This window comes from Dama dama, chromosome 20 (genome assembly GCF_033118175.1).
Source record: "Dama dama isolate Ldn47 chromosome 20, ASM3311817v1, whole genome shotgun sequence".
In the NCBI taxonomy this organism is placed as follows: Eukaryota; Metazoa; Chordata; class Mammalia; order Artiodactyla; family Cervidae; genus Dama; species Dama dama.
The window spans coordinates 32,835,839-32,857,443 of record NC_083700.1 but is presented as its reverse complement, the minus strand read 5'-3'; the positions used below and the strand labels follow the sequence as shown (position 1 = coordinate 32,857,443).

The following is a 21,605-nucleotide window of genomic DNA, read 5'->3' as shown; positions in this document are numbered from 1 at the left end:
AAGAAAAAATATTTAAGAACAGCTAATACCTTCCAAGGATTTTTAGTGTTTACTTTCCAATAAATACATGCTTTGATGCCAGGCACGAAATATCCACAGCATAAATACCTAATCATAATGTTTAAATGGATGCTTATCAGCCCTGAGAACTGCCAAAAAACCTATCAGGCTTGTACTTTTCGTGGTGATGGTCTCTACCACCCTGTTAGGAGACATGATGTTTTGTCCTTATTAAGCAGAGGAGGTGGTGGGGGAGTGCAGGTTGGAGGTCCATGAGTGGTTGTTTGCAGGGTAGGAGATTTGTTGACTTACTGATTAGCTATATACACATCTGGATTAGATGCTCCTTTGTGATGACCTGGTAGTCAGATGGTATAAAAGGCAAATCCAGGCTCTGCAAGAACAATACTGACAGCAACCATGGCAAAACTTATTCTCCTCACAGGTGAGTCTGTAATTGGAGATGGAGCCTTATTCTTTTTTTTTTTTTTTGGAGCCTTATTCTTACCTGATTTCTTTTCCTCTCTGGATCTGAAAGGCATGAAGTAGTCTTCACACATAGCTCTATATTTTTTTATTCTTCTTTCATCATTTCAAATTTCCAAGGGCATCCTGACATGCACAAATATGTCTGCTTCTAACTCTCTTCTCAATTGACTATGGCAGCATTTCTATCTTCACTGATGCCATAAGCACAGTCCTGAAAGAAAGGTTAGTTTTCTCCCAATGTTTGTCTTACTCTCCCATCTCTTGTTGGGTTGTTTCCTTTTCTCTATTCATCTTTCTACACCAACTCATTTTAATTGGTATTATTTTTATTTACATGCTTGTGTTTTCGGTCTATCTTTTTCAGAGGTGGAAATCAGTAGAAACTGAGATACAGTTATGCAAGTTGTCTTTTTTCCTACTGTTTTCAGGATTATTCCTCTTTTATCCCTTACTGTTCTACTATGCCGCTGATATATTATAAAAATATCATAAATTCAATCATTTAAATGCGTAGTTTCAGTACCTTGTTTAGAGCCAAGTAGTATCCACAGCTTATTAGTTGCTCTAGAGCTGAGATTTACCAACTTTTTATAGCTTCAGCTTTTCCAGATGAGACCTCCAACTCAATTTATAAAACAATCAGATCAAAAGTGCTCTGGTAGAAGCCAGGGAATGCCATCTGGAATCTTGCCTCACAGTTCCTAGTTCTTCTCTTCTGTTATAAGTATTCTTAAACTTGGTTTAAATAAATCCCAAGGCTCCCGGAGATACTGAGTTCACTGATTTAGAGGATGCTTTGTGTGTGAAGGCTGTATTCATCCAAGTTAAGGACAGTGAAACATGGATGGGTGTGTGGTCACTGAGTAAATTTTGAATAGTTTCAGTAAGTAGATCTTCCATAGATAGTAGACTTTCAACTCTGCATTCAATAACGTTTGTTACTGACATGGAAGTGGAAGAATAGGGAGGCATGCTCATTTTTGACTAAGAGAAAGCAAGTGCAGCTTTATTGTTTGTTGTCATTTAGTTGCTAACTTGTATCCTACTCTTTTGCAACTCCAGGGACTGTAGCCCACCACACTCCTGGGTCCTTGGGATTTCCCAGGCAAGAATACTGGAGAGGGTTGCCATGCCTTCCTCTAGGGGATCTTTCCAACCCAGGGATCAAACCCGTGTCACCTGCATTGGCAGGCAAATTCTTTACCATTGAGTCACCAGGGAATCTCTTTGCCTTCCTTAAAAAGCCTACTATTTGGCATAACCCCTGAGTGCCACTTGGGTTGTAAACATCTGTGACCTGTAGCATTGTACCCAAGGCCTCAGAATTATATTTGGCAAGATATAGATAACTGGTTCAGAATTCATGTTGTTTCTTTCTCTCTAGGTCTGGCCTTTCTGCTGAATACTCAGCTAGGTAAGTCATGGACTCCATATTTTATTCTTGACATAATGTTTCCCTACCATAGACCTCCAATCTCTGTAAATTACACAAAATGCAATTTTTGTCTGCTTAATGTATTAAATGTTATTTTTTCATATCCCAATATTACTTTAAAAAAATATGCCAAGAGATAAGCTGTACTAGGGAAAGAAAGTTACTGTCTTCTTCACAAACAGATGGGTTTGATGCACTGGCTGCTACTGCTATCCTATTTGGCATGACCACCTGAGTTATACATTAGTATTCACCGGGCTTCATAGGAGGACTACCGGGCATCTTTTCTTAAGTGGTTCTCCAGCTTAGCCAAGATCACAAAGTGAATCTGTTAAAGTTCAAAATAACCAGCCTCAAGTCAGTGACTGGTTCCCACATTAGAAGCTTTGAACTCATTAGTGAAAATGTTCCTACTAACCAACCCTGCACAGAGAACAAGCATCTGAGGCAAAGGGAGGCAAACAGAGGCAAAGGTAACACTTACAGCACATTTCAGTGGTACCTAACTCAGGCCATGTTCTTACTTCTCACTATCCTCAGGTTCTGCCTACCAGCTGGTATGCTACTTCTCTAACTGGGCCCAGTACCGTCCAGGCCTGGGAAGCTTCAAGCCTGACAACATCGACCCCTGCCTCTGCACTCACCTGATCTACGCCTTCGCTGGGATGAGTAACAATGAGATCACCACCATTGAATGGAATGATGTGGCTCTCTACAGTTCTTTCAATGACCTGAAAAAAAAGTAAGAGAAAGGGGAGATATCTGAGTTAGTATCTTCCAGGCCAATGCTTCCCAGACATTAATTAATGTGCAAACAAGTCATTCTTAAAATGCAGTTCAGGTTCAGTGAGTCTCAGGTGGACACTGTATTTATAACAAGCTTCCCAGTGATGTTGATGCTTCTTGTCCAGGAACTGAACTTCAAGTATTGAGACTATAATAACATAAAACATTGCCTGCTTTAGATAGTATTAAAAAATTAGTTCTGTTTCTCCCTTCCTTTCTCTATCAATATTTTTTTTAATTGCTCCTTTCAAGGCAAGTTTTTTGTTTTTGTTTTTGTTTTTTCAATTGGAGGCTAATTACTTTAAAATATTGTGGTGGTTTTTGCCTGACATTCACATGAATCAGCCATGGGTGTACATGTGTTCCCCATCCTGACCCTCCCTCCCACATCCCTCCCCATCCCATCCCTCTGGGTTATCCCAATGCACCAGCCCTGAGCACCCTGTCTCATGCCTCAAACCTGGACTGGCAATCTGTTTCACATATGATAATATACATGTTTCAATGCTATTCTCTCAAATCATCCCACCCTCGCCTTCTACAGAGTCCAAAAGTCTGTTCTTTATATCTGTGTCTCTTTTGCTATTTCACATATAGGGTCATTGTTACCACCTTTCTAAATTCCATATATATGTATTAACATACTGTATTGGTGTTTTTCTTTCTGACTTACTTCACTCTGTATAATAGGCTCCAGTTTCATCCACATCATTAAAACTGATTCAAATGCATTTTTTAATAGCTGAGTAATATTCCATTGTGTTTATGTACCACAGCTTTCTTATTCATTCATCTGCCGATGAACATCTAGGTTGCTTCCATGTCCTGGTTATTGTAAATAGTGCTGTGATGAATATTGGGGCACACGTGTCTCTTTCAATTCTGTTTTCCTCCGTGTATATGCCCTGCAGTGGGATTGCTGGGTCATATGGCAGTTCTATTTCCAGTTTTTTAAGGAATCTCCACACTGTTCTCCATAGTGGCTGTACTAGTTTGCATTCCCACCAACAGTGTAAGAGGGTTCCTTTTTCTCCGCACCCTCTCCAACATTTATTGCTTGTAGACTTTTTGATAGCAGCCATTGTGACCATTGTGCAACAGTACCTCATTGTGGTTTTGATTTGCATTTCTCTGATGATGAGGGATGTTGAGCATCTTTTCATGTGTTTATTAGCCATCTGGATGTTTTCTTTGGAGAAATATCTGTTTAGTTCTTTGGCCCATTTTTTGATTGGGTCGCTTATTTCTCTGGAATTGAGCTGCAAGAGTTTCTTGTATATTTTTTAGATTAATTATTTGTCAGTTGCTTCATTTGCTATTATTTTTTCACATGCTGAAGGCTTTCTTTTCACCTTGCTTATAGTTTCCTTTGTTGTGCAAAAGCTTTTAGTTTAATTAGGTCCCATTTGTTTATTTTTGCTTTTATTTCCATTACTCCGGGAGGTGGGTCATAGAGGATCCTGCTGTGATTTACATCAGAGAGCTTTTTGCCTATGTTTTCCTCTAGGAGTTTTATAGTTTCTGGTCTTACATTTCGATCTTTAATCCATTTTGAGTTTATTTTTGTGTATGGTGTTAGAAAGTGTTCTAGTTTCATTCTTTACAAGTGGTTGACCAGTCTTCCCAGCACCACTTGTTAAAGAGATTGTCTTTTCTCCATTGTATATTCTTGCCTCCTTTGTCAAAGATAAGGTGTCCATAGGTGCGTGGATTTACCTCTGGGCTTTCTTTTTTGTTTGTTTGTTTTGTTCTTTCTTTCTTTCTTTCTTTTTTTTTTTTTTTTTTACATTTATTTTTATTCGTTGGAGGCTAATTACTTTACAATATTGTAGTGGTTTCTGCCATACATTGACATGAATCAGCCATGGATTTACATGTGTTCCCCATCCTGATTCTCCCCTCCCGCCTCCCTCCCCATCCCATCCCCCTGGGTCTTCCCAGTGCACCAGCACTGAGCACTTGTCTCATGCATCCAACCTGGGCTGGTGATCTGTTTCACCCTTGATAGTATACTTGTTTCAATGCTATTCTCTCAGAACATCCCACCCTTGCTTTCTCCCACAGAGTCCAAAAGTCTATTCTGTACATCTGTGTCTCTTTCTCTGTTTTGCATATAGGGTTATTGTTAGCATCTTTAAAAATTCCATATATATGCATTAGTATACTGTATTGGTGTTTATCTTTCTGGCTTACTTCACTCTGTATAATGGGCTCCAGTTTCATCCATCTCATTAGAACTGATTCAAATGAATTCTTTTTAATGGCTGAGTAATATTCCATCGTGTATATGTACCACAGCTTCCTTATCCATTCATCTGCTGATGGGCATCTAGGTTGCTTCCATGTCCTGGTAATTATAAACAGTGCTGTGATGAACATTGGGATGCAAGTGTCTCTTTCAGATCTGGTTTCCTCGGTGTGTATGCCCAGGAGTGGGATTGCTGGGTCATATGGCAGTTCTATTTCCAGTTTTTTAAGGAATCTCCACACTGTTCTCCATAGTGGCTGTACTAGTTTGCATTCCCACCAACAGTGTAAGAGGGTTCCCTTTTCTCCACACCCTCTTTAGCATTTATTGCTTGTAGACTTTTGGATAGCAGCCATCCTGACTGGCGTGTAATGGTACCTCATTGTGGTTTTGATTTGCATTTCTCTGATAATGAGGGATGTTGAGCATCTTTTCGTGTGTTTGTTAGCCATCTGTATGTCTTCTTTGGAGAAATATCTGTTTAGTTCTTTGGCCCATTTTTTGATTGGGTCATTTATTTTTCTGGAATTGAGCTGCTTGTATATTTTTGAGATTAATCCTTTGTCTGTTTCTTCATTTGCTATTATTTTCTCCCATTCTGAAGGCTATCTTTTCGTCTTTCTTATAGTTTTCTTTGTTGTGCAAAAGGTTTTAAGTTTAATTAGGTCCCATTTGTTTATTTTTGCTTTTATTCCCAATATTCTGGGAGGTGGGTCATAGAGAATCCTGCTGTGATTTATGTCGGAGAGTGTTTTGCCTATGTTCTCCTCTAGGACTTTTATAGTTTCTGGCCTTACATTTCGATCTTTAATCCATTTTGAGTTTATTTTTGTGTATGATGTTAGAAAGTGTTCTAGTTTCATTCTTTTACAAGTGGTTGACCAGTTTTCCCAGCACCACTTGTTAAAGAGGTTGTCTTTTTTCCATGGTATATCCTTGCCTCCTTTGTTGAAAGTAAGGTGTCCATAGGTGTGTGGATTTATCTCTGGGCTTTCTATTTTGTTCCGTTGATCTATATTTCTGTCTTTGTGCCAGTACCATACTGTCTTGATGACTGTGGCTTTGTAGTAGAGCCTGAAGTCAGGCAGGTTGATTCCTCCAGTTCCATTCTTCTTTCTCAGGATTGCTTTGGCTATTTGAGGTTTTTCAAATTGTGAAGTTATTTGTTCTAGTTCTGTGAAAATACCGTTGGTAGCTTGATAGGGATTGCATTGAATCTATAGATTGTTTTGGGTAGTATACTCATTTTCACTATATTGATTTTTCTGATCCATGAACATGGTATATTTCTCCATCTATTTGTGTCCTCTTTGACTTCTTTCATCAGTGTTTTATAGTTTTCTATATATGGGCCTTTTGTTTCTTTAGGTAGATTTATTCTTAAGAATTTTATTCTTTTCGTTGCAATGGTGAATGGAATTGTTTCTTTAATTTTTCTTTCTGTTTTCTCATTGTTAGTATATAAGAATGCAAGGGATTTCTGTGTGTTAATTTTATATCCTGCAACTTTACTATATTCATTGATTAGCTCTAGTAATTTTCTGGTGGAGTCTTTAGGGTTTTCTATGTAGAGGATCATGTCATCTACAAACAGTAAGAGTTTTACTTCTTCTTTTCCAGTCTGGATTCCTTTCATTTTTTTTCTTCTCTGATTGCTGTGGTCAAAACTTCCAAAACTATGTTGAATAGTAGTGGTGAGAGTGGGCACCCTTGTCTTGTTCCTGACTTTAGGGGAAATGCTTTCAATTTTTCACCATTGAGGATAATGTTTGCTGTAGGTTTATCATATATGACTTTTATTATATTGAGATATGTTCCTTCTGTGCCTGCTATCTGGAGGGTTTTTTTTTTCTTAATATCATAAATGGATGTTGAATTTTGTCAAAGGCTTTCTCTGCATCTATTGAGATAATCATATGGTTTTTATCTTTCAACTTATTAATGTGATGTATCACATTGATTGATTTGCAGATATTGAAGAATCCTTGCATCCCTGGGATAAAGCCCACTTGGTCATGATGGATAATCTTTTTAATATGTTGTTGGATTCTGTTTGCTAGAATTTTGTTAAGGATTTTTGCATCTATGTTCATCAGTGATATTGGCCTATAGTTTTCTTTTTTTGTGGCATCTTTGTCTGGTTTTGGTATTAGGGTGATGGTGGCCTCATAGAAAGAATTTGGAAATTTACCTTCCTCTGCAATTTTCTGGAAGAGTTTGAGTAGGATAGATGTTAGCTCTTCTCTAAATTTTTGGTAGAATTCAGCTGTGAAGCCGTCTGGTTCTGGGTTTTTGTTTGCTGGAAGATTTCTGATTACAGTTTCAATTTCTGTGCTTGTGATGAGTCTGTTAAAATTTTCTATTTCTTCCTGATTCAGTTTTGGAAAGTTATACTTTTCTACGAATTTATCCATTTCTTCCAAGTTGTCCATTTTATTGGCATATAGTTGCTGGTAGTAGTCTCTTATGGTCCTTTGTATTTCTGTGTTGTCTGTTGTCATTTCTCCATTTTCATTTCTAATTTTATTCATTTCATTCTTCTCCCTTTGTTTCTTGATGAGTCTGGCTAACGGTTTATCAATTTTATTTATCTTCTCAAAGAACCAGCTTTTAGCTTTGCTGATTTTGGCTATGGTCTCCTTTGTTTCTTTTGCATTTATTTCTGCCCTAATTTTTATGATTTCTTTCCTTCTACTAACCCTGGGGTTCTTCATTTCTTCTTTTTCTAGTTGCTTTAGGTATAGAGTTAGGTTATTTATTTGATTTCTCTCCTGTTTTTTAGGTAGGTTTGTACTGCTATGAACATTCCCCTTAGCACTGCTTTTACTGAATCCCATAGGTTTTGGGTTGGTGTGTTTTCATTTTCATTGTTTCTATGCATGTTTTGATTTCCTTTTTTATTTCTTCCATGATTTGTGATTATTCAGAAGAGTGTTGTTTAGCCTCCATGTGTTTGTATTTTTAATAGATTTTTTTCCTGTAGTTGACATTTAATCTTACTGCATTGTGATCAGAAAAGATGCTTGAGATGATTTCAGTTTTTTTGAATTTACCAAGGCTAGATTTATGGCCTAGGATGTGATCCATCCTGGAGAAGGTTCCATGTGCACTTGAGAAAAAGGTGAAATTCATTGTTTCAAGTTGAAATGTCCTATAGATATCAATTAGGTCTAACTGGTCCATTGTATCATTTAAAGTTTGTGTTTCCTTGATAATTTTCTGTGTAGTTGATTTATCCATAGGTGTGACTGAGGTATTAAAGTCTCCCACTATTATTGTGTTACTGTTAATTTCCCCTTTCATACTTATTAACATTTGCCTTACATATTGTGGTGCTCCTATGTTGGGTGCATATATATTTATAATTGTTATATCTTCTTCTTGGATTGATACTTTGATCATTATGTAGTGTCCTTCTTTGTCTCTTTCCATGGCCTTTTCTTTCAAAATCTATTTTATCTGATATGAGTATTTCGACTCCTGCTTTCTTTTGATCTCCATTTGCATGAAATATCTTTTTCCAGCCCTTCACTTTCAGTCTATATGTATCCCTAGGTTTGAGGTGGGTCTCTTGTAGTCAGCATATTTAGGGGTCTTGCTTTTGTATCCATTCAGCCAGTCTTTGTCCTTTGGTTGGGGCATTCAACCCATTTACATTTAAAGTAATTATTGATAAGTATGATCCCGTTGCCATTTACTTTGCTGATTCAGGTTCGAGTTTATAAACCTTTTCTGTGTTTCCTGTCTAGAAGAGATCCTTAGCATTTGTTGGAGAGCTGGTTTGGTGGTGCTGAATTGTCTCAGCTTTCGCTTGTCTGTAAAGCTTTTCATTTCTCCTTCGTATTTGAATGAGATCCTTGCTGGGTACAGTTATCTAGGTTGTAGGTTTTTCTCTTTCATCACTTTAAGTATGTCTTGCCATTCCCTTCTGGCTTGAAGAGTTTCTATTGAAAGATCAGCTGTTATCCTTATGGGGATCCCTTTGTGAGTTATTTGTTGTTTTTCCCTTGCTGCTTTTAATATTTGTTGTTTGTGTTTGATCTTTGTTAATTTGATTAATTTGTGTCTTGGAGTGTTTCAATTTGGGTTTATCCTCTTTGGGACACTCTGGTCTTCTTAGACTTGAGTGGCTATTTCCTTCCCCACCTTAGGGAAGTTTGCAACTATTATCTCCTCAAGTATTTTCTCAAGGCCTTTCTTTTTGTCTTCTTCTTATGGGACTCCTATGAGTTGAATGTTGGGGCTTTTAACATTGTCCCAGAGATCTCTGATGTTTTCCTCATTTCTTTTAATTCTTTTTTCCTCTCTGCTTCATTTATTTCCACTATTCTATCTTCCATTTCATTTATCCTATCTTCTGCCTCAGTTATTCTACTGTTGGTTGCCTCCAGAGTGCTTTTGATATCAGTTATTGCATTATTCATTATTGGTTGACTCTTTTATTTTTTCTAGGTCCTTGTTAAACTTTTCTTGCATCTTCTCAATCCTTGTCTCCAGACTATTTATGTATAATTCCATTTTGTTTTCAAGATTTTGGATCATTTTTACTATCACTATTCTGAATTCTTTTTCAGGTAGACTCCCTATGTCCTCCTCTTCTGTTTGGTTTGATGGGCTTTTATCATGTTCCTTTACCTGCTGAATATTTCTCTACCTTTTCATCTTGTTTAGGTTGTTGTGTTTGGGTGGCCTTTCTCTATGCTGGAAGTTTGTGGTTCTTGTTGATTGTGGAGGTTCCCCCCTGCGGGTGGGGTTGGACGGGAGGCTTGTCAGAGTTTCCTGGTTAGGGAAGCTTGCGTCAGTGTTCTGGTGGGTGGAGCTGGATCTCTTCTCTCTGAAGTGCAATTAAGTGTCCAGTAGTGAGTTTTGAGGTGTCTATGGGTTTGGTGTGACTTTTGGCCGCCTGTATTTTTGTGCTCAGGGTTATGTTCCTGCGTTGTTGGAGAATTAGCTTGGAATGTCTTGCTCTGGAACTTGTCGACTCTTGGGTGGTGCTTGGTTTCAGTGTAGGTATGGAGGCTTTTAAATGAGTTTTTGTTGATTAATGTTCCCTGGAGTCAGGAGTTTTCTGGTGTTCTCAAGTTTTGGATTTGAGTTATGATGTGTGTGTGCATGCTAAGCTGCTTCAGTCATGTCCCACTCTTTGTGACCATATGGACTATAGCCCACCAGGCTCCTCTGTCCGTGGGATTCTCCAGGCAAGAATACTGGAGTGGGTTGCCATACTCTCCTCCAGGGGATCTTTCCCACCCAGGGACTGAACCCACATCTCTTATGTCTCCTGAATAGGCAGGCAGATTCTTTATCACTAGCACCACCTGGGAAGCCCAAGCCCTTTCAGAGTGGTATTTCTTAAACTGTGATCTATTATTGATCTTGCATCAAAATCACATATGAGGCAGTTGATAAAAATCAGTCCCTAATCCAACTGAATCACAGTCTTTGAGAAAGGGGCTAAACACCTGAAATTTTAATGTTATCCTTCAACTCTGGTCCTTGTACTCTATTCTTATCTAATCTGATGCTTGAGAACCACTAGTCCAGACAATGTTCATGATTCTAAGCCAATTGATTCATATTCATGATCACAGAGTCTGAGAAAGTAATTATGTCCAAGCAACACTTACCATTTTCAGCTGATAGGATAGAATGTAAGAATTCCCAGTACAATCCTATTTTTAAAAGACCTAGTCCTATGGAACAGGAACTCATAAATGAAAGTCTTAAAGAGCTTAACCATGAAGAGGGGGAGAATTTTACAAGACATTTACTTGCTGCGGTTTAGCCTAGGAGTACTGGAAGCAACTTCAGATGCAAATGGGCTTCCAACCTTAGGCCCGAGAGGCAGAGAAGGAAGAGGAACTTTGAGAGCTTGAAGCAGGGATAGCTGTAGAGAACTTCCAGGACAAGATCCAGGAGATCCTGCTCACCCATCAAGTGCTGCCCTGAAATATCCATCCCAAGCAAAGTGTTTGCCCTAATAGTGTTAGTTGCTCAATCATGTCTGACTCTTTGTGACCCCCCTGGACTGTAGCCTGCCAGGCTCCCCTGTCCATGGGATTCTCCTTGGAAAATTACTGGAGTGTGTTGCCATTTCCTTCTCTAGTGGATCTTCCCAACCCAGAGATCTAACCCGGGTCCCCTGCATTGCAGGCAGATTCTTTACCTTCTGAGCCACCAGGGAAGCTCTGTAGTTTCATAGCATCAACCTATTTTTTTTTTTCTCAGTCTTTTACTATAATATTTTAAACTATAGTATGCTTATATGTCTCTTCTATATGCTAAGTTGCTTCAGTCGTGTCCGGCTCTTTGCGACCGTCTGGACTGTAGCCTGCCAGGCTCCTCTGTCCATGGGCTGCTCCAGGCAAGAATACTGGAGTGGGTTGCCATTCCTTTCTCCAGGAGGTCTTCTCTACCCAGGGATCAAGCCTGTTTCTCTTATGTCTCCTGCATTGGCAGGCAGATACTTTACCACTAGCACCACCTGGGAAGCCCATGTTCCTTTTAACTCATGGATAAACTGTTCTTTTATTCTCAAGGGGAAAAAAAAAAGTCTTCTAATTTAGATTTCTCTAAAGAACTCTGTGCATTCATAATGACAATACAAATAATTTTTATAAGAAAGTGTTCTGTAGTGACGGGAAATTGTTCTACAGAGTATCTTATCAAGACAACATTAAAGTTTATAATCAGGCCCGATACAAAGCATTATTTTTAAATTGAGGGATTCATGGATTTTGAAGTTTTTCTTTTCTCTACTTTGTTTTATAGGAACAGCCAGCTGAAAATTCTCCTGGCCATTGGAGGCTGGAACTTTGGAACTGCCCCGTAAGTCCTCTATGAGAGAGCTTGATGTTCATTTAATTTGCTATGGATAACAGGTTAGCCCAGTGTGACCCATGTCCCTTCAGATTTCATAATCCGCCACTGCTGCTAAGTTACTTCAGTCGTGTCCAACTCTTGTGTGACCCCATAGATGGCAGCCCACCAGGCTCCTCTGTCCCTGGGATTCTCCAGGCAAGAATACTGGGGTGTGTTGCCATTTCTTTCTCCAATGCATGCATGCAGGCTAAGTCACTTCAGTTGTGTCCGACTCTGTGTGACCCTATGGACAGCAGCCCACCAGGCTCCTCTGTCCACGGGATTCTCTAGGCAAGAATACTGGAGTGGGTTGCCATTTCCTTCTCCAGATTTCATAACCTAAGACAGGGTATTAAGGATGTACATTAAGCAAATATGCTACTTAAATAAATTACTACACCAGAATCTCAATACTAAATAATCACAATTTATTGTATATGTTTACATTTATATGGATATTCTAGGACTCCATTCACAGAGATTCAGTTACTGAGACTTCAAAACAATCTCTTCTTAAAGTATTTCAGAAGCACAATGCCTGAGAAGAGTGTTATAGCACTTTTCTCCATTTACCTTCTGGAAGAAAGAAAGAGAAAGTCATGAAAATAAATATGGAAACTCTTTTAAAGGCATATGAACTTCAGAGACCATTTAGAGAGACAACACATTGAGCCAAAGTAGACAGGCATTCGAAGCAACAGGTCCAACTTGGAAGAAAAATCAGAGTTGGGTGGATAATAAAGTAAAGAGAACGTTGAGGTACCATGGCTGGCAGAGTAGTTATATAAAGAAGTACAGGAGAAAACCAGCAATAAACTTTTATCTGGGCTTTGGGTCCTAGTGAAAAACTTTGAGGCAAAAATATAGGAGTTTGACTTTCCAACAAGATGTTGTGGCCACCAAGACCTCACTCTGCCTTCTTTGAATCTCTCTCAGTTTCACTGCCATGGTTGCCACTCCGGAGAACCGCAAGACTTTCATTTCTTCAGTCGTCCAGTTCCTGCGCCAGTATGGATTTGACGGGCTGGATTTTGATTGGGAGTACCCTGGCTCTCGTGGAAGCCCTTCTCAGGACAAGCATCTCTTCACTGTCTTGGTGCAGGTGAGGAGGAATGTGGCAGCATCGAGCCCAAGAAAATCCAAAGAAGAATTCTTTGCAAGGAGAATATGGTGGTTCCAGAATGAAAGTAAACTGGAGTTTAGATTTATAGGATCTTTGCATCACAAAGATTCTTGGATATCATGCCTATATTCCACAGCCTTTGATAACAACAACAACATTACATGGGTTATGTGCCAGGCACAATTTTATAAGCTGTTTTTAAAGTTATAGCCCATTTCATCTTCATATGTACCTTATGATAAAGATACTATAAGTATAATAACCTTTATTTTACAAATGAGAAAACTAAAATATGAAGAGTTTAAGCAACCTAACATTAAATAACTAATAGGTGTCATAACTACCCATGTAGTCTGGGTACTACATGGGTACAAATGAGTACTAATTTTTTTAAGGATTTTTTAGTAATCTAGAGATATGGCAAAACTCATGTTTTAGAAGGATTACTCTGACTTTAACCATGGAGGATGAATTAGAAGGAGGTAAGGAGACAGGGAGAGAGTTAGGATGCTATTACAATAACTCAAGCCAGAAAGGCTGAGGACCTGAACAAAGATCCTAACAGTGAGGACAGAAAGAGGAAGTATACAAGAGATATTAGGAGGGTAGAATCAATAGGATTTGGAGACCAAATGGAAGTAGGAAAAGAGAGAATTTCGTTTTCTGTCCTTGAGAATTGATTTGACTCTGGTCCTCTTAACTAAGATGGTAAATACAGGAAGAAGGTAGATTTGAAACAAGAAGAAAAACTCATTAATTTGTCTTTGAACATGATGAGAGAGAGGAATTTGTAGGGCACCATAAGAATGCCCAATCGACACTGGATGAATAGATATTGGATGAATGACAAACGGTTGTTCAGGACAAGAACTTGCTTTGATATATTGTATCGACATCATCAACAAAGTTAAATAATTAAGAGATCACCGAGGAAAAATGAATGGAGTGAGAAAAGCAAGGATGGCTTTAGATTTCAGTTCAGTTCAGTCACTCAGTCATGTCTGACTCTTTGCGACCCCATGAACTGCAGCACACCAGGACTCCCTGTCCATTACCAACTGCAGGAGTCCACCCAAAACCATGTCCATTGAGTCGGTGATGCCATCCAGCCATCTCATCCTCTGTTGTCCCCTTCTCCTCCTGCCCTCAATCTTTCCCAGCATCAGGGTCTTTTCAAATGAGTCAGCTCTTCGCATCATGGGGCCAAAGTATTGGAGTTTCAGCTTCAGCATCAGTCCTTCCAAAGAACACTCAGGACTGATCTCCTTTAGGATGGACTGGTTGGATCTCTTTGCAGTCCAAGGGACTCTCAAGAGTCTTCTCCAACACCACAGTTCAAAAGCATCAATTCTTCGGTTCTCAGCCTTCTTTATAGTCCAACCCTCACACCTATACATGACCGCTGGAAAAACCATAGCCTTGACTAGAGGGACCTTTATTGACAAAGTAATGTCTCTGCTTTTTAATATGCTGTCTAGGTTGGTCATAACTTTCCTTCCAAGGAGTAAGTGTCTTACAATTTCATGGCTGCTGTCACCATCTGCAGTGATTTTGGAGGCCAAAAAAATTAAGTCTGACACTGTTTCCACTGTTTCCCCATCTATTTGCCATGAAGCAATGGGACCAGATGACATGATCTTAGTTTTCTGAATGCTGAGCTTTAAGCCAACTTTCTCGCTCTCCTCTTTCACTTTCATCAAGAGGCTCTTTAGTTCCTCTTCACTTTCTGCCATAAGGGTGGTGTCATCTGCATATCTGAGGTTATTGATATTTCTCCTGGCAATCTTGATTCCAGCTTGTGCTTCATCCAGCCCAGCATTTCTCATGATGTACTCTGAATACAAGTTAAATAAGCAGGGTGACAATATACAGCCTTGACATACTCCTTTTCCTATTTGGAACCAGTCTGTTGTTTCGTGTCATTATAACTGTTGCTTCCTGACCTGCACACAGGTTTCTCAAGAGGCAGGTCAGGTGGTCTGGTATTCCCATCTCCTTCAGAATTTTCCACCATTTATTGTGATCCACACATTGGCATAGTCAATAAAGCAGAAATAGATGTTTTTCTGGAACTCTCTTGCTTTTTCAATGATCCAGCAGATGTTGGCAATTTGACTCTGGTTCCTCTTCCTTTGCTGAAACCAGCTTGAACATCTGGAAGTTCATGGTTCACATATTGCTGCTGAAGTCTGGCTTGGAGAATTTTAAGCATTACTTTACTAGTGTGTGAGATGTGTGCAATTGTGTGGTGGTTTGAGCATTCTTTGGCATTGCCTTTCTTTAGGGTTGGAATGAAAACTGACCTTTTCCAGTCCTGTGGCCACTGCTGAGTTTTCCAAATTTGCTGACACATTGAGTGCAGCACTTCCACAGCATCATCTTTTAGCATTTGAAATAGCTCAACTGTAATTCCATCACCTCCTCTAGCTTTGTTTGTACTGATGTTTCCTAAGGCCCACTTGACTTCACATTCCAGGATGTCTGGCTCTAGGTGAGTGGTCACACCATTGTGATTATATGAGTCATGAAGATCTGTGTATTCTTCTGTGTATTCTTGCCACCTCTTCTTAATATCTTCTGCTTCTATTAGGTCCATACCACTTCTGTCTTTATTGAGCCCATCTTTGCATGAAATGTTCCCTTGGTATCTCTAATTTTCTTGAAGAAATTTCTAGTCTTTCCCAATTTATTGTTTTCCTCTATTTCTTTGCATTGATCACTGAGGAAGGCTTTCATAGATTTACCCTCCCCCAAGACAGACATTTTTCCTATACCATCCGTTATACCAGATTGTCTGCCAGTATCCAATAATTTCAACATTAAGTAATTCATTGGTTGAAAAATCAATCCACTTACTTGTTGATCAGCTCTAGTGATCAAAAAGAACATCTATATTCTTAGTCAAGGCATACTTCTAGTCACAATTAATAACTTCCAATCATTGGTTCTAGCTCTGTTCACTGAACTAACAAAGAATAAAGCTTCTCGCTTTGGGAATATATCAGTTGGTCCAATATTTGAAGACAGCTATACTATCTTGTTAATAATTTTTCATCTTCTAGTTAAATAACCTAGTTCATTTAATAAGTATACGTATGACAATCTTTAGACACATTCTTCACTGGAGCACACTTTGGTACACCCTAATGATGCAGTTATGAAAACTGAATTCAGTACTCAGGATGAGATTAGAGTCACTCAATAAAGATGGGTTAACCTCTAGCATTGAGTGGGAACCTATCACCTGGCTGTTAATAGTTTCCCCATTGACCAATTGAACTTTTCATTTGTTGGGATGTCAGTCCAATAAAGTAGCTCATTTACTGGACAAAGGAAAGCAAATTTCTGTATTGCTAAAACCTGGATATAAATTATTACAGCAACTATAACTTCATAGTGCAGTGATATAAGTAGAGCTCTGACTGATCATCTGGGGACCTGGGTTTTGGTCATGACCTGGCTACTAACTTGCTGGGAGACTTTGGTGAAATAATCTAACTTGTACACATATTAGCTATAAAATTAATACCATCAATCCTGTCTACTTTATAGGGGTATTGAGAAACCAGAAGTAAGATAAAATATGTGAAAGCACTTTGAAAAAGTAAAGCATTATACAAATATAAATTTATTAATAGTTAAGGAGTTGAAATCAGTTTCATAGATGCTTTACTATACTTCATTATTCTATAGGAAACACGTGAAGCTTTTGAACAGGAAGCCAAGCAAACCAACAAGGCCAGGCTGCTGGTCACCGCAGCAGTATCTGCTGGCATCTCCAATATCCAGGCTGGCTATGAGATTCCCCAGCTATCCCAGTGAGTGACTCACCTTATCCTCAAACCTCTTGCAGGCATCACTCTTGCAAGGTAGACTTGTCCTTTGTCTTGTTACCCAGGGACTTTGTTTAGCGTGTTTTGGAAGTGGTATCTTTTGCTCACTTAAATGTGGGATATAACTACTGTTGTTATTTAGTCACTAAGTCATGTCCAACTCTTTTGGGACCCTATGGACTGTAGCCCACCAGACTCCTAGGTCCATGGAAATTCCCAGGCAAAAATATTGGAGTGAGTTGCCATTTCCATCTCTAGGGGATCTCTCTACCCAGGTTCAGAACCTGTGTCTCCTGCGTTGGCAGGTGGATTCTTTACTGTTGAGCTACCAGGGATGCCCACAGAAGTGTGGGAAATAGCCATGGGAAATGCTTTACAACCCTTTATTCTAACCTCAGGTACCTGGACTTCATCCATGTCATGACCTATGACCTCCATGGCTCCTGGGAAGGCTGCACCGGAGAGAACAGCCCTCTCTACAAATACCCAACTGACACTGGCAGCAATGCTTACCTCAATGTGGTGAGTCTCCACACAGATGCAGATGCAGACCAGAGATGTTGTAAATTACATGCAGATTCAGGGACAAAACAAACATAAACTCTGCAAAAGTCTCATTTGGATAACTCTCCTAAGTGACCAATTTTATCTCATTAACTATAACCACACCAAAATATTTTTGAAAAAGTACAAACTAATCTATGTCATGAGCGTCATTAAATTTTACCTGTTAGGTCAGTCGACTAGCATAACAAAGCGTGGGGTCTTCAGCTGGGTGGATCTCTAAGTCACCTGCTACCTTTTCAGGAATACGCCATGAACTACTGGAAGAGCAATGGGGCCCCGGCTGAGAAGCTTATCGTTGGATTCCCTGCCTACGGACACAGTTTCACTCTAAGAGAGGCTTCCAACAATGGCATTGGTGCCCCCACTTCTGGCGCTGGTCCTGCTGGGCCCTATACCAGGGAGGCTGGGTTCTGGGCCTACTATGAGGTAGGTATGCTGGGATGTACAATTGGAATTCTAGGAATGCCATGTTCTGTGCTGCACAGTAGCCTTAGGGCTAGAACCTGCAAGAAACTTGAATGTTCATTCTGTCCACTATTTACAAACTTTAACACAAATATTATTCCAAACGCTTCAGGTGTGTAAGTAACCTATTCATTTACCTAATCCACTATGAAGATTCATAGTGTGCAATATCCCTTCAAAGTACAATTGTTGTTGCTTGTTGTTTAGTCGCAAAGTCATGTCTGACTCTTTTGCAACTCCGTGGACTAGCCTGCAAGTCTCCTCTGTCCATGGGATTCTCCAGGCAAGAAAACTGGAGTGGGTTGCCATTTCCTTCTCCAGGGGATCTTCTCAACTCAGGAGTTGAACCCACGTCTTGTGCATTGCAGGTGAATTCTTTACTGCTGAGCCACCAGGGAAGCCCATTCAAACAACACACTGCATACTTAAGGTCATTTATATTAACACAGGGGATTAAGTAACTATCTCCCATACTGATGTGGGTTCCCAAAATCAAGCACTAAGAATAAGGCTAACATCTGAGTATTTAAAAAACAACTTGTTCCTATTTACTGCAGGTAAAAGGCCATAATTAGAAACTTGTGGACCCCAATTGGAGACACGACAGGAAAAAAAATCAGAGAGTAAGGTGTATGTTTTATTTTTCATAGGAGTCATATTTAAAGGATTTTAATCTCTTGGCTTTTTAAAGATCTGCACCTTCCTGAAAGATGGAGCCACTGAGGTATGGGATGACTCTCAGGAAGTGCCCTATGCCTACAAGGGCACTGAGTGGGTTGGCTATGACAATGTTAACAGCTTCAGAATCAAGGTAAGGTCAGCCCCTCCAATGTGCTGTCAGCTCAGCCCAGAGTCTCAAGAAATAAAATGATTCCTGGTGTCCTCAATCCTTAAATAGGCTCAGTGGCTTAAGGAGAACAACTTTGGAGGTGCCATGGTCTGGGCCATTGACCTGGATGATTTCACAGGCACTTTCTGCAACCAGGGCAAGTTCCCCCTGATCAACACCTTGAAGGATGCTCTTGGCCTGAAGAGTGCAAGTAAGTGACAGTAGGGGAATGCCCAGGGTGTATAGATGCTCCTTTTCCAACTCAAGACAGCCTAACATCTTCCCATTCCCTTTGCCCCCAGGAGTCTCCTCATTGCTGTTGCCTGGCTGAGAGACAGGCACTTAACATTCTTTCCTCCTTAGCAGTTGTATGCTCTAACGAGAAACCAGGTCTGCTGGGAGGGTTTTCCAGGTCTATTAAGTGTTAAAGGTGTGGAAAAGCCTCAAGAAATTAGGCTGGCCTTTAATATTAGCATTTACTTTTCTACAAACCCCTTATTAAAAGTCTTATTCAGCCTGCCTGGGGAGACTGAATAACAAACCCTAAGCAGTACTGGGGTGGGTTTAGGGTTTAGTCGTTGTGTCCAGCTCTTATGACCCCATGGACTGACTGTAACCTGCCAGGCTCCTCTGTCCATGGAATTCTCCAGGCAAGAATACTGAACTGAGTTGCCATTTCCTTCTCCAGGGGATCATCCCGATCTAGGAATCGAACCTAGGTCTCCTGCATTGCAGGCAGATTCTTTACCAACTGAGCTAAGAGGGAAGCCCATACTGACATACTTCTAAACCTGTAATTCAGGGGAAGTACTAATTCTCTAAATTTTGTCCAGATTTTCTCTTATCTGTTCACCACTTAAACCCAAATCCTAGAAAAGCATTTTGCATATACTGGATGCTCAGTAAAAATTTTTAAAAATGATTTTAGCATCTTAAGAGAGAACTTTTAAAATTTAAAACCAGTCTGGCTTGAAATTAGGGCTGCTCTTAATTCCTAAGTATGGAGTTACCTTGTGAGCTTCTCAGGTGTCAGGACCCAGAGCGAACAGCAACCCATCTCCAGACCTCCCCTCAGGCCTGCTAGTTCTTCACCTCTAGGTGAAACTGGGAGCCTCTGCCAGGTCTGCTCTTTGTGCTGTTTCAGCCTGTAGCGCCCCCACTCAGACCAGTGAGCCCAGCAGCAATCCTGGAAATGAAAGTGGGAGTGGAAATGAGAGCAGCAGCTCTGAGGGTAGAGGATACTGTGCCGACAAAGCCGATGGCCTCTACCCAGTGGCGAATAACAGAAATGCCTTCTGGAACTGTGCCAATGGAATCACATATGAGCAGAACTGCCCCCCCGGGCTTGTCTTTGACACCAGCTGTCATTGCTGCAACTGGGCATAAAGCTGACCCGTGTCTCCATTTCCTAGGGTACAAGTCTCCTTTGCCTAGCACACCTCGTTCCTACATATAGAGTTCTGCAATAAAACGCATCAGTTAAAACATGAGTGTCCTTGGTTTTAAGTGATTTGGGTAGAGACCTTTCTAGATGTGAAAATATAGGCTGTGCATGGGCTTGGAGTGGCAGAAGAGTGTGTGTGAGGAAGTCATGGCACCAGCAACCTCACAAGTCTTTTATTTGCTTAGGTTGATCTTTATGAAGGTTGAAAGCTGTCAGAAGGAAATTTATGCATATTTGGAGTTGGCAAGGGATGAAGTCATGAAGAAGATAGGTCTCTAGTTTGGTGAGTGTCCTCGGTAGGGAGCCAAAGTGATTCTGGGAGTCTTAGGGGCACAGGCCTATTGACTTGCTCAAGGGACAGAAGGCCAGAGCATTCTCTCCATGCCTGCTGAAGTCCTGGAGCTGGTCCAACCCTCTGAATTGTCAGCATTGGGAAGGTCTGTGCAGTGGACTCCTCTGGGGATATGTGCTTTTCTCAGGAGTGAAAGAAGAGGTCCCTTCTTTGAAACCATATATAGTGGTCATTTGCGGCTATAATTGTACTGCATCACAGCCTCCCCTGGCTTGGCTGATTGATGGGGGTAGACATCAGACTCACAAGGGCTACTCAGATTATCACCCCTTGGAATCTACAACAGAGAACAACGAATGGCTGTCAGTGTCTGTGAGTGGCTTTGCCTATAATATGTAAGTTCAGGCTCTATAGAGGGAAGTCGAGGAGAAGGGAAAGTTGCTGTGGATGCAGAGCAAGAAGATTAAACAGTGGGGGGGGGGGGAGTTATGGAGAAAATCCATGATGAGAGATGGAGAGAGAACATTTATTGATGGCTTTCCAACTCTTGATTCTATCTCTTTCCTGAGGCCTAGAGGAATTCCTGCCTTTGGGTTCTGTGAAACACCTCTATAACTATATAATAAATTTCTTTTTGCTACATAAGCTGGCTCGTTTGTTTCTTCATTTGCAACTAAAAGGATCCTAACTAATAAAATAAGAATATAATGGCTCCTATTTTCTGGCATACTTGCTGAAAGTCAAACTCTGTTCTAAGTGTTTTACATGTATTTTATTATTTAATTCTCCCAACAACTTAGTGAGAAAGAAAAGGTAACATTAATCTAAAACTGAATAACCCACCCAACATCTCACTTCTCATTAATTGCAGAGCCAGATTCAAAAGAAGTCACTGTCCTAACTATTATATTTCACTGCCTCCTTCGACACAGACCTCAGTGTTCTCAAGGCATACAGCAGTACTGGTGTTAATGATGAGGCTCCTGCAGCTTTCTGGGTAATGAGTATTCATTTATGAGTCTACAACAATTCTTTATTATTATTATGTGCCAGATAATGTTCTAGGTACTAAAGACACAGTGGTAAATAAGATAAAGAGTTCATCTTTATGGGGATTATACTTTGCTGATAGGAATCTTAAGCAATAAATGAGCTAAAAAATAAAAAAGAGGAAAACAAAACAGTAATAGAAAGTGACCAAGGGAAGAGCCAACTTTAGTCTGAGCAGTCCAG

General features: G+C 40.1%; 1 protein-coding gene across 1 annotated transcript; it reads left to right on the top strand.

The window, feature by feature from the left end:
* Window positions 1–420: 420 nt before the first annotated feature.
* Window positions 421–20,022, top strand: LOC133040202 (acidic mammalian chitinase). Its single transcript, XM_061119955.1, has 11 exons — window positions 421–445; window positions 1,874–1,903; window positions 2,465–2,666; window positions 11,730–11,786; window positions 12,756–12,921; window positions 16,636–16,760; window positions 17,174–17,297; window positions 17,583–17,768; window positions 18,499–18,618; window positions 18,706–18,847; window positions 19,781–20,022. The coding sequence occupies exons 1-11, from the start codon at window positions 421–423 to the stop codon at window positions 20,020–20,022; spliced, it is 1,419 nt and encodes a 472-aa protein (XP_060975938.1).
* Window positions 20,023–21,605: the final 1,583 nt, after the last annotated feature.